This window comes from Trichechus manatus, unplaced genomic scaffold (assembly GCF_000243295.1).
Source record: "Trichechus manatus latirostris isolate Lorelei unplaced genomic scaffold, TriManLat1.0 scaffold00249, whole genome shotgun sequence".
NCBI classification, from domain to species: Eukaryota; Metazoa; Chordata; class Mammalia; order Sirenia; family Trichechidae; genus Trichechus; species Trichechus manatus.
Genome location: NW_004444185.1, coordinates 2,673,962 through 2,689,757, shown reverse-complemented (window position 1 = coordinate 2,689,757; position 15,796 = coordinate 2,673,962). Strand labels below are relative to the sequence as shown.

Below are 15,796 nucleotides of genomic sequence, written 5' to 3'. Positions count from 1 at the left end.
TCCTTTGTATAGATGCAAATCTCCACCTTGAATCACTTTCCTTCTGCCTACAGGACGTCCTCTAACATTTCCTATAGTGAAGGTCTGTTAATGACAAATTCCTTCATCATGTCTGTCTCTGAAAAAAAGGCTTCATATTGCCTTACTTATTGAAAGATATTTTGGCTGAGTATAGAATTCTGTCTTGACCATTTTTCTTTAAATATTTTAAAGATGTTGCTCTAGTGTCTTCTGGCTTGTACTGTTTCAATAAGAAGTCTGCATTCATTCTTATCTTTGTTCTTTTGTATGTAATGTGAGATTTTTTTCTGGCTGCTTTTAAGATTTGTTTCCAATACTCCTAGGACCTAAAAATAATAGAAGGAAATAAAAAATCAGAAACTTTTGAAAAAAAGAGAGTGATATATTTTATAACAACTTGCACTTGAGAGGAAACTGAGATTATACTGATTTTTTTTTAATATTGTTTCTGCCTATTCGAGCATTTCTCTACCCAAGAATTGAGTTTTCGGTGTCTGAGATGCTAGCCCAGGCTCCTCCTTTAAATCTCTATGAGATTTTTTTTGGGGGGAAAAAAGCCCTTAAACATTTATATGCTGTGATGCCTTCATTTATAAAGCAGAGAGACAACTATTCTGCCTAACTGTTTAGGTTGTATGGGGGGGAAAAAACCTTGTTTAGGTTTGCAAAAATATTTTTAAAGATGATTACATTAGCCACTGAAATGTTGGATGACATTTGTGAAAGCTATTGTTTGAGTCACAAATAGTTCATGTGAAACTTTTCTTTCTGGCACTAACTAGATAAAGAACTAGATGTTTTTTGAGACCGTTCCGTACTTGTGACCAAATGACAACATTATCCAACAGCAGAATACTTAGCTTTCTGTGGTGTATAAAAGACATGCTATAAATACACGCAGAAATCACACCATAAAGTCAACACTTCAATATCAAGAGGCATAACAATATGTAGTTTAAAAAACGGTATAATTTTGTTAGGATATTTCAACCAAAACATTAATGTATGAGTACATATATTCAAGCACAGGTGACATCTTCTTAAACATAGAGTTTTATAATGATGTATAAGGTAAATGTAGAGAATGCATTCACAGACTCATTGGATCTCTTGCATGTGGAGTGTACCGAGGAAATTCAGACTCTTAATTACAATCTTAATTTTCCTTACCTGGCCAAGGTCTTGGTGAAGAATTATGTTTTCTGGGACTTCTTTATTTCATAACAGCTCCTGATCATTGGAGAAAGGAAAGAATTCTTTAGGGATATCAAGGTGTGACCAAGGTGACCAAGGCACCAACTTGGAAGAACATCCCAAATTTTAAAAAAAAAACACTTAAGAAAGATCTAGAAAGTTCTAGGACTGGACTGGAATGTACTCACCTACATGCCCCCTACTCTCCTCCGGGATTCATCTGACTTATCACCAGAGGATGGGAATAATTTACCCACTATAGGCACTTTTGATTTTTCTTGCAAAACTCTTCTCACACTCCACTCTCTTTCCACTTCTTACCCTTTCAGCTTGCTTCTACCCATTTCTTTTTCCTCTGCTCTCTTTTCTCACACATGGAAACCTTGGAAACATGTGCTAAAGGCAGTAGAAGCTCCATCAACCAGGGTCCTCAAATAAATGAAATAGAGCCACGCCCATTCTTACCATCTTATACCAATATGGAAACCCTTTGAACTGTTTACAAGAATAAGTACAAACTCGTGTTTTGTTTGAACTGTTACGCATTTGGGGGTCTATTTGTTACAACAATTATCCAATAGAACCTAATATAGAACTAATACCGAAATTGGTATTGGAAGTGGGATGTTGCCAAAATAAAAACTTAAAATATGTTCCATTAGCTTAGTGGACAGGAAATTAATACCAGGACCTGGAAAGATGAGTTAATTCCCATTATTCAGTGGCAAAACTTTTGGTAAAGTTCTTGCATGACAAATCTTAGAAGATAAAAACAAATGCTTCCAAGGCCTGTACCCATAAGGAAAGAGACTAGAAAACAGAATATCAGTAGTGGCAGTTTGTTGGTACTCATTGTCTTTGAAAACTTATTATAGCTTAGAGATTAACTCCAGCAATAACTGGCTCATTTGAGAGCAAAAACGAAAGAAAATCAAGAGAGTTCAAAAAGGTAGGTCCTTGTAGGTTTAGAGAAGCCAAAGGATTCTGGATCCCAAACAGTAAGAGATGAGGCTGAAAGAGGCTTTTAGCAATGAAGGCCAGTTAAGGCTTCTCAGTTAAACAGAGAATCTCAACTCTGAGATGAATTTCAAATAAAGCGTAGCCTTTACACCCAATGATATAGTTTTAGACAACCTCAAGGTAATACCATTAAATTAAGAGAGAGGTTTGGGGGAGGGGTGTGAGGAAGTCAAGAAATAAATCAGGCTTTATGGATTAAGTTTAGGTAAGAACTCTAGTTGTTGTTACTAATGCATGGAAGTCATGAAAGAGAAATCAATCAGAAGCCAACTAAGTTTTTAATGAAATTGCCTAAGGAACCATATCTGGCTTGGAAGAAGTACAGCCAGAATGCTCATTAGAAGCAAGGATGGTGAGACTTCATTTTACATACTTTAGACATGTTATCAAGAGGGACCAGTCCCTGGAGAGGGACTTCATGCTTGGTAAAGTAGAGGGTCAGCAGAAAAGAGGAAGACCATCAATGAGATGGATTGTCACAGTGGCTACAACAATGGTCTCAAGCATAACAATGATTGCGAGGGCGGTGCAGAACCAGGCAAGGTTTCGTTCTGTTGTACATATGGTCGCTATGAGTTGGAACCAACTGGCCGGCACTTAACAACAACAAGGAACCATGAACCTGGACTAAAAGTACTTTTAACTGTTCAAGCCTTAAAACAAGCTTAGGCCTCCAAACTTGGACATGCAGAAAGAAAGCTGTGAATGATGCACAATGCTCAAGAAGGCATTCTCCCCAGTGCCCACTTCAGATGTGGTTAGTGAGGAAAATGGACAGAGAAAATAAATAAAAATGGAAAGCAGAGTCAGAAGAAATCCTCCAAGGGAGTGGAATCAAGGAATTCCCCTCCAGCTAAAGGAGAGGCCAGGCCAATTCCAACCTGGCAGATTTTAAAAGTAAGAGATCAGTGACTGCAAAATTAATCAGGAAGCAGCTCTGATTTCAAGCTCCTATTGATGGACATTTGGCTTGCAATCTGCATCTCCCTTACCTGGACCACTTCTTGGTGCTGAGCTAGAGGTTTCCTGGTGCTCTTCTCTATGATTCACTTTCAGAGAGTCATCTCCACTGATCTCTAAACACATAAATAAAATCCCTTAGAGCTTTGAGTGGGTGCCCAAGGAGCCAACGCGGAGGAAAATCACTTAATGAGTATTTCCTGAGTAGAAGTGTTTCCAATATTCATGGGATCTATAAAGCAATGAGGGAAACCCAGTAATTTGTACGTAAAAGAGTGGTAAATCTTGATATGTCACCCTGCAGTCAGGGCGGAGATCATACAAAATAATACGTTATCATTTTTCTCTCTACCTTTCTAAAGGAAACAGACAGATATAGAACTGAGTTCTAGAAGTCATGATAGGTAATTCTAACTTTCACAATTTGGCCCTGTGAAAGGAAGAGCAGGGGAAGAAGGTGGTTAAGTGAAAATCAATTAACATAATCCATCACATCAATCAACAGCTGCAGAAAAAGCATTTGACAAAATACAACATCAATTCATGATGAAAACACTCAGCAAACTAATAGAGGAGAATTCCTTCAACTTGATAAAGACCATCTACAAAAAGCCTACAGCTAACATCATACTTAATGGTGAGACGCTAGATGCTTTCTCCCTAAGACTGGGAGTAAGACAAGGATGTCCCCTCTCGCCACTGTTATTCAGCATTGTACTGAAAGTCCTAGCTAATGTAATAAGACAAGAAAGGAAATACAAATACGGAACTAAGTCAAAGAAGAAATAAAACTGTCTTTGTTCACAGATGATATGAACATCTATGTAGAAAATCCCAAATAATTGACAAAAAAACTCTTAACTAATAAGCAATTACAGCAAGGTTGCAGAATGCACGGTGAATATACAAAATTCAATTTCTTGCCTATATACCAGCAATGAACAATTGTAATTTGAAATTAAGAACATAACACCATTTACATTAGCAGCCAAAAAAAAAAAATTAAGTATAATTCTAACAAAACATGTACAAGAGCTATACAAAGAAACTACAGAACTCTGATCAAAGAAATCAAAGAAGATTTAAATAAATGGAGAGATATTACGTGCTCATGGATAGGAAGAATCACTATTATTAAGATGTCGGTTCTTCCAAACTTGATTTACTATTTCAACACAATTCCAATCGAAATCCCAGCAAGTTTTGGGTTTGTTTGTTTTGTGTGTGTGGATATCAACCAACTGATTGTAAAGTTTGTATGGAAAGGCGAAAGACCCAGAACAGCTAACACGATACTGAAGAAGAACAAAAGAAATTTATTTTTTCACTCTTGAAAAATATAGCAAACCATTAGATTGAATCCTTTATAGGGAAAAAAAAGGACATTTGAATACCCAGAGTATTCTTATTTGCTCTTACATGTTTTCCAAATTAATTTTGTATTTCCAGATTAATTTTGTTCATTAAATCCATGAAAGAGAAACAGTAACAGCTAATAAAAGAGTTATAAATCCTGTAACAGCAAACACTGCGAACATGATCGAGTTGATAATGCTGTTTGACTGTTATTTCCCTCTCTTCCTTCTAAAGAAAACAAGTGTCTGCTGAATTCAGATCTAGGCATCGGAACGCTGGTCCTGCCTCTGCCTTTAATTCTCCATGTGACTTTGTAAAAGGCCCTTAAACATTTATGAGCTTAAGTGTTCTCATCTATAAATGACAGTTATTCTTCCTACGCCATATGAATATTGTCAAGATAAAATAAGATATTATTTCCAAAATTATTTTTGAAAAATTCTGTTATAAAAGCCAACGACATTCTGGAGGACACCAGTCAAAAAGACTATTATTTAGGCTTGACAGTAGTTGCTATGAAGCCTTTCTTTCCATCAGTAATTAAATAGCAAAACCAGTTGTTTTTTTCAGGTCTTTCCAGGTTTCCAACGACAGTATTATGCATCTAACAATCAAAAATTACTCAACTGTTTGTGTTCTACAGATGATAGGGGTTGGTTGGGGTGAAAATCAAATCATAAATTCAAGACATTGTATTCGTAGCATGATATGTGAAAGGAAAAAAATGGACATATGCTAGCATTTTTCTACTCTAACGTTAGTATATAAACACACGTATTCAAATAGGACCTTGCTTCCTCTCATTTTCTAAAGTGCCAGGTGAGGTAAATGCAGAGAACGGGTTCCCAGGGTTAACTGGACCATTGCCTATGGATGTGCTCAGGTTAAAACCCATCAGAAAACACCACCTCTGACCTTGGACCCTGACATCCTGGAGCCCAGGGCTGCCGGTCCTTACCCTTCTCACCAGGTCCATTTCCGAGTGCTGAGCGCCAGGCTTCCCAGGACTCATTCTCCTCACTGGATTCTGCCGAGTCCTCACTGTTGATCACTACACAAATGAACAAAAGCCCTTAGAGGTCGCCAGGTGGCACCAAGACACCCACACAGCAGAAAACAGTAAGCAGACACAGGAAAGACCCAGAAACTCGCAAAATTCTAGACAGGAATGTTCCTGCTCCCAGCCAGCCCTATCTTCCCTGGGGCCTGCAGGTTAATGGGTGCTGAAGCCAAGGACAGACGACCTCAGTGGCCAGCTTTGCTTGTTTTGCTCTCCATTTTATTACCACTCGCTTCTTACCTTCTCTCGGTCTTTCTTTACCCGTTTTTCTCCCTCTGCTTCTGTTTTTTGCAGCTCTCATCTCTTTATTCTCTCAATCTCTGCATCTTTCTCTCTCCAGCTCTTTTTGTTTCTGTCTCCTTTAACCTGATGTGTCTTGGTTCTCCTCATCCCCATCTGTCTTTCTTTCCCTCTGGCTATATTGCTGTATGAAGTCCCTGGGTGGTACAATGGTTAACGACTCGGCTGCTAACCACAAGGGATGTTGTTGTTGTTAGGTACCATCTAGTCGGTTCCAACTCATATGTACAACAGATCGAAACACTGCCCAGTCCTGTACCATCCTCATGATCGTTGTTATGTTTGAGCCCACTTTTGCAGCCACTGTGTCAATCCATCTCGTTGAGAGTCTTCCTCTTTTTCGCTGACCCTCCACGTTACCAAGCATGATGTCCCTCTCCAGGCACTGATCCCTCCTGATAACATGTCCAAAGTTTGTGAGACACAGTCTCACCATCCTTGCTTCTAAGGAGCATTCTGGCTGTACTTCTTCAAAGACAGACTTTTTCGTTCTTTTGGCAGTCCATGGTACATTCAGTATTCTTCGCCAACACCACAATTCAAAGGCATCAATTCTTCAGTCTTCCTTATTCATTGCCCAGCTTTTGCATGCATATGAGGTGATTGAAAACAGCATGGCCTGGGTCAGCCACACCTTAGTCCTAAAGTGACATCTTTGCTTTTTAACACTTTAAAGAGGTCTTTTGCAGCAGATTTGCCCAAAGCAACGCATCTTTTGATTTCTTAGCTGCTGCTTCCATGGGTGTTGATTGTGGATGCAAGTAAAATGAAATCTTTGACAGCTTCAGTCTTTTCTCCATTTATCATGATGTTGCTTATTGGTCCAGTTGTGAGGGTTTTTGTTTTCTTTATGTTGAGGTGTAATCCATACTGAAGGCTGTGGTCTTGGATCTTTAGCAGTAAGTGCTTCAAGTTTTCTTCACTTTCAGCAAGCAAGGTTGTGTCATCTGCATAACGCAGGTTATTGATGAGTCTTCCTCCAATCCTAATGCTTTGTTCTGCTTCATATATTCCAGCTTCTTGGATTATTTGCTCAGCATACAGATTGAATAAGTATGGTGAAAGGATACAATCCTGACACACACCTTTCCTGCCTTTATACCACGTTGTATCCCCTTGTTCTGTTCAAACGACTGCCTCTTGATCTATGTACAGGTTCCTCATGAACACAATTAAGGGTTCAGAAATTCCCATCTTTTGCAATGTTATCTATAATTCGTTATGATCCACACAGTTGAATGCCTTTGCATAGTCAATAAAACACAGGTAAGCATCTTTCTGGTATTCTGCTTTCAGCCAGGATCCATTTGACATCAGCAATGACATCCCTGATTCCATGTCCTCTTCTGAATCTGGCTTGAATTTCTGGAAATTCCCTGTCGATGTACTGCTGCAGCTGCTTTTAAATGATCTTCAGCAAAATTTTACCTGTGTGTGATATTAATGGTATTGTCTGATAATTTCCGCATTCTGTTGGATCACCTTTCTTTGGAACAGGCATAAATATGGATCTCTTCCAATCAGTTGGCCAGGTAGCTGTCTTCCAAATTTCTTAGCATAGATGAGTGAGCACCTCCAGTGGGGCATCCGTTTGTTGAAACATCTCAACTGGTATTCCGTCAATTCCTGGAGCCTTGTTTCTCGCCAATGCCTTCAGTGCAGCTTGGACCTCTTCCTTCAGTACCATCAGTTCTTGATCATATGCTACCTCCTGAAATGGTTGAACGTCGACCAATTCTTTTTGGTACAGTGACTCTGTGTATCCTTTCCATCTTCTTTTGATGCTTCCTGCATCATTTAATATTTTCCCCATAGAATCCTTCAATATTGCAACTTGAGGCTTAAATTTTTCTTCAGTTCTTTCAGCTTGAGAAATGGCAAGCATGTTCTTCCCTTTTGGTTTTCTAACTCCGGGTCCTTGCACATGTCATTGTAATACTTCACTATGTCTTCTTGAGCCGCTCTTTGAAATCTTCTGTTCAGCTCTTTTACCTCATCACTTCTTCCTTTCGCTTTAGCTACTGGACATTCAAGAGCAAGTTTCAGAGTCTCTTCTGACATCCATTTTGGTCTTTTCTTTCCTGTCTTTTTAATAACCTCTTGCCTTCTTCATGTATGATGTCCTTGATGTCATTCCACAACTCATCTGGTTTTCAGTCATTTGCATTCAATGCATCAAATCTCCTCTGGGTGGAGGTTCAGTTCCACCCAGAGGAGCTAGGAAGAAAGTCCTAGCAATTTACTTCCGAAAAATCAGCCACTGAAAACCCTATGGAGCAGTTCTACTCTGACACATAAAGAGTTGCCATGAGTCAAAGTCAACTTGGCAGCAACTAGTTACCTTCTCTACATACCTCCTCTTAGTCATTTATCCCCCCTTCTATGTCTCCCAGCACTTTTGCATTTCCCACTGATGCTCCTCTGTTAAGTAGAAGCTCCCTCTCCCTGCATCCCTCCTGTGCTCCCTGGGCCACCATGCTGGCCTCTGATCACACAACCCAGCCTATCATCTCTGCTGTGACACATCAGTGTCACCCCATCATAGATGCCTCAGTTAGCCTTACCTATTATGTCAGATGCTTGGCAATGGGCTGTCCTCGTTTGTTGATCTTCTGGGATATTTTCTGGGTGACAAGATGAAATGACCTCCCATGTATCTACCAGATGAACAACACAAGGACGTATCTGATTTTCATATCTGAGTAGGTTTGCCCCAGGACCACATAATGATTTATGAAGAATTTTTCATTTGTCCCCTTCAAAGATCTCCATCTCATCACTTACTCCCTCTCTCCCCACTTCCATGTGGGAGGATAACTCTAAGGGTGCGCTGAATCTCACCTTCTTGCCTACTGCCTCAGTCTGTATTTCTACCTTTCTTTCTGTCTTCATTTCTTATGTGCTTTTCTTTTTACCTTGAACTCTGTATCTTTTTATCTTTCTCTTTTCCCTTTATCTGCAATGCTCATCTATTAACTGATCATTATTTTGGCTGAATTTAGTATCGATCTTTAATTTACATTATTTTCCACAAAAGAAGATGATTACGTGTAAGTTGTTATTGTGTGCCATCAAGTTGATTCCAACTGATAGCGGCCCAATAGGACAGAATAGTACTGCCCCCATAGGGTTTACTAGGTTTTAATCTTTACGGGAGCAGACTGCCAGGTCTTTTCTCCTGTAGAGCCTCTGAGTGGGCTCAAACTGCTGACCTTTCGCTTAGCATCTGAGTGCTTAACCATCACACCACCAGGGCTCCTTATAACGTGTGTAGATAAATATAATTCTTAGAACTATTTTTTTTTAATTTTCCATCTAAGTACATCAGAAATGTTTGTTCCGGAAGTGGCGAGGCAGAAACTGGAAGTTCATTTCAGACATTGAAGCAGAGGTTCCATCATTCTAATCTAATCTTTTCTTTTTAGTCTTTATAACAAAGGAGTCAAAGGTCCCCTCCTTTATCGATACAGACCCCTTCTGGACCTGGTGGATCTCACTTGACTCTTGCAGTCTGACTCTTGCCCCCAGAGAGGAGAGACAGTCAGCTGCACCCCTGGCTGAGGGCCTCTCCAGGCCAGCTCGCTGAGTGTCCTCCACAGGGCACTCTGATAATTGGCGATGGATTCTCTTGACTCTCCTGCTACAGTGAACCTGCCTTTGCCCCCAGAGCTGCCCCTGCCTGGTGGCCTGACCTTAGTTCCTACAAAGGCCTGGCTGCCTCCTCCCTCATGCCCCTTTATATCACACCCTCCTTACACCATCGGTCACTTTCTTCTTGGCCTTTCCATGAGAATTTCAGCGCCTGATCCTCCACCACTTCCTCCAGCTCTTGGTATTTCTTTTTCTGTATCTTTCTCTACATATATTTTCCCATTTTTGTTTCGTGTTTCTTTCTTTCCCCTAGACTACCCAGGTACCAGTACAGGGTTACAAGTGCAGGCTCTGTCACAAAAGCCATAAGGTGGAAACAACCCAAATGGTCATCAACTTATGAATGGATAAACAAAAGGTTGTATATCTACATAGTAGAATATTACTCAACTCTGAAAAAGAATTCAGTCCTGACACATGGTACAACATGGATGAATCTTGAAAACATCATGCTAAGTGAAAGAAGCCAGACACGTAAGGTCACATATTGTATGCTTCCATTTATGGGAAACAGCCAAACTAAGTAAATCCACAGAGACAGAAAGATCAGCAGTTGCCAGGGGTGAGAGGGGGCAGGCAAATGGGAAGTGACTGCTTAATGGGCACAGCATTTCCTTTTTGGGTGATGAAAGTCTTTTGAGATTAAGTAGAGGTGATGATTGTACAACACTGTCAATGTATTAAATGTCTCTGAATTGTACACTTAAAATGGGTATGTGAAATTTACCTCAGTGAAAAAAAAAATTAAGCAGGGTCTGGGTTCAGAACACCTGGGTTAGTCCTTGCTCATTTAACCTTAGACAGGGGTGGATTAACCAATAAACAAGGTGCGCCCGGGCTTACTTGTGTTTACTTACTAATCTGTAGTGCACAAATTCACATAAGTTTCACACATCTTTGATGTGGTAAAAAACAGGTAAAATTGTGCACTACAGATTAGTAAGTAACCATAAGTAAGCCTGGGCATACCTTGCTTATTGGGTAATTTTCCCTGATAGGCAAACTACATACACAAATGGTCTCTCTAGATTTCAGTTTTCTTATCTGGAAAATGGGCATGTAAGTAATACTAACCCCAAAGGGCGACTGTGAGCACTGAATCCATAACCACCACAGAGTAAACGTTCAATAAAAGTGGGCTGTTAGTGATATGGTTGTCTTGATTACTGTCCTCTACCCTTTTCCCCTATGTCCTCCATGGGACACTACTGGCCTGCTCCTGGCCTGCTGCCCCAGAGGTGATGGGTGATGGTGTTGTACAAGAGGCAACACGGTCCTTCTTCCCCGCCTTCTTCCTCTCTCTTTCTCAAAGTGTCCACATCCTCCTCCACACATCTCTGCCACTTCCTCACATCCTCCTCCACACATTTCTGCCACTTCCTCTCGTCTGTCTGTGAGACTGCCTTTCCCCCTGAGTCTTTCAATATCTCCACATTTAAATCAGTCCCTTCTTCTGCCATCACCAAGGGTCTCCTCTTTGATGTTGACCATGAGCCATAGTTTTTAGCCCTTTCGTACTGAATATAAATTAATAGTTCACACTTACTGCCCATCGAATACACCCATTATACTGGTTCAATGACACAACAAGGTCTTTGTTGTGGGTTCGTGTTCCCTCCTCCAGGTTATTGGCCAGAAAGTCTCTCTTTGCTACCTCTTGATAACGCTCTTGGGTTCCCCATGGAGGTGACTCATTTTGGAACTGATACAAAGTGACACTCATCCGTATTCCTCCGTGTTCCTAAGGCACCCCATCCCCAGCATTACAGCCTCCTTCCAAGCTCAGCTCCCTTGTCTCCCTTCCCTCCTAGAAAACCAGAAAACAAAGTTTTTATCCAGTCATAATTACCTTTTTTACATCTTGATTGAATGCTGGGCATTTTTTCTGTCTCTTCTCTGACACTTTTTTGAGAAAAATATTTGTGTTGAAACACTGAACAGAGGAAAAAAATGAATTAGAGGTTGCAGGCAATGACCAGGGACACCATCTCATTGTTACACATCTAGGAGCATCTATGAATTCACAAACTTCAGCAGGAAATTTCTAGACCTTGGGTCACTCTGAACCTGAGTGGCTCTTGCTTGATGCTCCTATGTCACAACACCTGGGACAGTGAAGAGGTGACCCTCTCAGGGCTTAAGATTGATGAGGCAGCAGAAAGGTTGTAAATAGTAATTAATCACCCAACAAGATGACTGGAGATGAGTGGAAGCTTATCTCAATGTAAAGTATATAAGTGGGATACCGCTGTGAACTGCACAAATTTAGAGGAGAAACAAGAGGCATTTCCTTGGGACAAGAGCTCAGATCATAGAGAAATCAGCCCATATAACAGAGAAAGCCCTAACAGCATTCAAAGATGGAGATGACCAAACTTACTGGTCTGAGAGACTGGAGAAACCCCGAGAGTATGGCCCCCAGACACCCTTTTAACTCAGTACTGAAGTCACTCCTGATGTTCACACTTCAGCCAAAGATTAGGCAGGCCCATAAAACAAAACGGGACTAAATGGGCACACCATCCCAAGGACAAGGATAAGAAGGCAGGAGGGGACAGGAAATCTGGTAATGCGGAACCCAAGGTCGAGAAGGGGAGAGTGCTGACACGTCGTGGGGTTGGCAACCAACGTCACAAAACAATTTGTGTATTAATTGTTTAATGAGAAACTTATTTGCTCTGTAAATCTTCATCTAAAGCACAATAATAAAAAAAAAAGATGGGGCTCGGTTGCGCAGCTAATTAATTTAATTGTTGTCAAGTTGTACACTTGTAAAAAGTTGAACTGACGAAAGTTGTGTGATAGATACACTTAAAACAATGGGGAAAAAAAGAGTAGCTGTTGAGGCTGCTTATGTACAACCAAACACTTCACGGAATTTGGTTCCTTGGTTTGGAGGTTTATGGTCATGGCTTCATTGGACATCCCAGTTAATTGGCATAATAACGAATTTAGTGCTTCTGTTCTACCTCCTAGTTCATTGCATAGTAGCTGGGGTCTTAAAAGATTGCAAGCAGCCATGCAAGGCACAATTGGTCTCTATTTGCCTGGAGCAACAGAAGGAGAAGAAGAGTCAGGAATAGGAGGAGGCTATGGAATGTGTGACTAATTGCCTCCGTGAACAACTGCCTCCTTTGCCATGAGACCAGAACTGGATGGTTCCTGGCTACCATTACTCAATATTTTGATCAAAGATTTTATAGAAGAATCTTGATCAAAAGGGGTAAAATGCAGAACAGAATTTCAAATTCTCATGGAATCCAGACTTTCTGGGGCCAAGGCAGCTGGATGAACCCCCGAAACTATTGCCCTGAGATAATCTTTAAAGCTTAAACCAAAAACATCCCCTGAAGTCTTCTTAAAACCGAACAATAGTTTAGCTTAACTAGTAAAAAATGTATTCTTTGAGCTTTATGCTCTTTAAGAATAATCTACATGGGATCAAAGTGACAACAGTAACTCCAAAGATTAGACAGGACCTTAGGGGGCAGTGAGTTTATGTTAATGGGGGGGAGCAACCCAGAAAAGGAGGGTGAGAATAGTTGTACAACTCAGAGAATACAATCAATGTGACTGAATTGTACATGTAGAAATGGTTGAATTGGTGTATGTTTTGCTGTGTATATTCTCAACAACAACAAAATAAATAAAATTTCTTTAGAAGACCTTGTTTTTGGCAAATACCAAAAACAACCACCAACGTTGACTCAATTCCAACTCATAGCAACAATTATGAACACAGTAGAACTGCCCTATAGGGTTTCCAAGGCTATAAATCTTTATAGAAGCAGACTGCTGCGTCTTTCTTCCTCGGAGCAGCTGGTGGGTTCGAACCACTGACCTTTTGATTAGCAGCCGAGCGCTTTAACCACTGTCCCACCAGGTTCCTCTCTGGCAAAGAAGTCAGACACAAAAGGCAAATGTATAGAGACCAGAGTATATTAGTGGTTATCAAGGGCTGAGGGGAGAAGGGAATGAGGTTGTTAATGAGAAAGAAAAGAAAAAAGAACTGGTGTTACTTCCCTGCAACTGAAAAAAATTCAAGTTCCTCAGTTTGGAATGTCCAAACCTTCACTGCAGAATCAACTTCTAAACTCTCCCTCCCCACTCTCTGCTTTATCTCAGCCTTCTTCAAACACATGAATCCCTTTTGTACTTTCTGGCCCTCCTCCTGGGCTCGACTATTCTTGCTCTGGTGATTTCTCCATGAATATTTGGGGAGCTAACTTTTCTCCAGTCTTTGTTAGATGAAGTTTTCTGTGGAAATCAGTGACAATCCGGTCACCTTAGAAAAATGTCACAAAGTAGCCAAGAAGGCCTCCTCCTCATTAGACACCACCTGTCTAAGCGAATAAATCAAACACTCACAGGGAGGAGAGGAAAATCATAATTAATCCCAAATTAGGGTCTAGCAGAGTAATCATTTGATCAATAATTTGAATAATGAGATCAGAGGCCATGTCACTTTCTTCACCATTATATTCACAGTAAGGAGCCCTGGTGGCACAGCAGTTAAGTGCTAGGCTGCTAACTGAAAGTTCGTGGTTCAAACTCACCTGGCAGCTCTGCAGGAGAAAGACCTGGTGATCTGCTCCTGTAAAGACTAAAGCCAAAAAAAAATCCTATGGGGCAGTTCTACTTTGTCACAAGGGGTTGCTATGAGTTGGAATCGACTTGACAGCACCCAACAACGACAATACTCATACTGCCTGTCCAGGGCCTGGGACATGGTACCATTGCCATCGAGTTGATTCCAACTCATAGCAACCCCACAGGCCAGAGTAGAACTGCCCCATAAGATTTCCAAGGAGGAGCTGGTGGATTTGAACTGCTGACCTTTTGGTTAACAGCCTGAGCTCTTAACCACTACATTAAGGGCATGGTAAGCATTCCATAAATACTTTTTGAATGAGTGAGTGAATGAATGAAAAGTAGACCTGACCCCACAAGGGAGGTGAGGGAATTGATTACCATTTTCGAAGCTTCTATGAATCTGAATTAAATCAGGATACTCCTTCAGGTTAACCTTGCTGAACAGGACTTGTAGAAGTGACTCATCAAACGTCTCCTCCAGGTGGCAGAGAACGCGGTACACCACATTCGATACAGGAACCAAGTTTCTATAGGCTTCTTGAGAATCCTTTTAAAAAGTTCAATGGAAAAATTACATAAAATAATGATTTCACAGTTAAACAGAGATCTAGGAAGTTATTTCACAGAACACTCATGCTGTTTTCCCCCACGTAGGTAGACTATTATTTTCATGTAATATTTCAGAACTTCTTAAACATTTGATCGACTGCTTAAAAGAATAAATAAACCTTTCTGTTACGGTTCGAATTGTATTCACAAAAAGATATGTTAAAGTCCTAACCCCTGGTACCCATGAACATGAGGTTGTTTGGAAATAGGGACTTTGAAGATGACTTATTATCCTAGAGTAGGGTGGGGCCTAATCCCATCTGAGTGGTGTCCTTATAAAGCAGGAGAAGAGGCACAGAGAGACACCCAGGGCAGGACAGCCCAAGGAATGCCTGGGGCTACCAGAGTTGGCAGAGACAAGAAAGGATATTCCCCTAGAGACTTCAGAGGAAGCATGGCCCGGCCAACACGATTGATACACTAGACTTTGAATCCAGGATGCCAAAGTATCAATTAACATGGGGCTGGGATGCCATGAAGTGATGTAATAAACTTCACTTACATTATAGAGTTTATCAGGAATAAAAGAGTGGTCTCTGAGGGTCTCGAGGAAAGGAAATAGTTTTGTTATTTTATCTGCTATCTCCACCTTATTTTTCTTGAAGTGATCCAAAAAGATCTCATGGAAAATCTTCTCCCTGTCCTGCACCATTGCAAACATCCTAAGGGAAAAAAAATACAGTAAGAAAATAAATATCAAGATTTTAAGATGCCCTTCGTACCAGAAAGAAAAAGCAAGCGAGCGAGCGAGAGGAGGAGGAGGAAGAAAGAAGGGAGAGAGGAGGGAGGGAGGGAAGGAAGGAGGCTTCACTTGTGAATTCTTCAAAGCATGCATTTAAGGAGTTACTACCACTCTTACACAAACTCTTTCAGAAAATAAAGAAAAAAGGAACACATTTCAGTGTGTTTTATGAAGAAGCATATTCCTGATACGAAAGCCTGATAAGGATATTACAAAAGAGAAAATTACAGGTCAATATCTCTCAAGGAGATAGAGATATTTAGTTTTATAGGAAACCACCAGATCTTTTT

The 15,796-nt window shown here is 40.6% G+C and overlaps 1 protein-coding gene across 1 annotated transcript; it reads right to left on the bottom strand.

Moving 5' to 3' along the window:
* Positions 1 to 282: 282 nt before the first annotated feature.
* On the bottom strand, positions 283 to 15,514 carry LOC111819027 (nuclear autoantigen Sp-100-like). The gene is made up of 8 exons (XM_023724481.1): positions 15,267 to 15,514; positions 14,534 to 14,702; positions 11,412 to 11,495; positions 8,476 to 8,568; positions 5,510 to 5,602; positions 3,228 to 3,311; positions 1,192 to 1,251; positions 283 to 347 (listed from the first exon to the last, which is right to left on the bottom strand). The coding sequence occupies exons 1-7, from the start codon at positions 15,423 to 15,425 to the stop codon at positions 1,235 to 1,237; spliced, it is 699 nt and encodes a 232-aa protein (XP_023580249.1). The 5' UTR covers positions 15,426 to 15,514; the 3' UTR covers positions 283 to 347; positions 1,192 to 1,234.
* Positions 15,515 to 15,796: the final 282 nt, after the last annotated feature.

What these genes read in the sequence shown, in the direction of transcription:
- LOC111819027 (XM_023724481.1), bottom strand. Translation starts at nt 15,425, where the DNA reads ATGTTTGCAATGGTGCAGGACAGGGAGAAGATTTTCCATGAGATCTTT. An exon ending in CCAAGCATCTGACATAATAG is followed by an intron (nt 5,603 to 8,475) that starts GTAAGGCTAACT and finishes TCATTTGTGTAG; the next exon opens with TGATCAACAGTGAGGACTCG. An exon ending in AAATGGACCTGGTGAGAAGG is followed by an intron (nt 3,312 to 5,509) that starts GTAAGGACCGGC and finishes TTATGTGTTTAG; the next exon opens with AGATCAGTGGAGATGACTCT.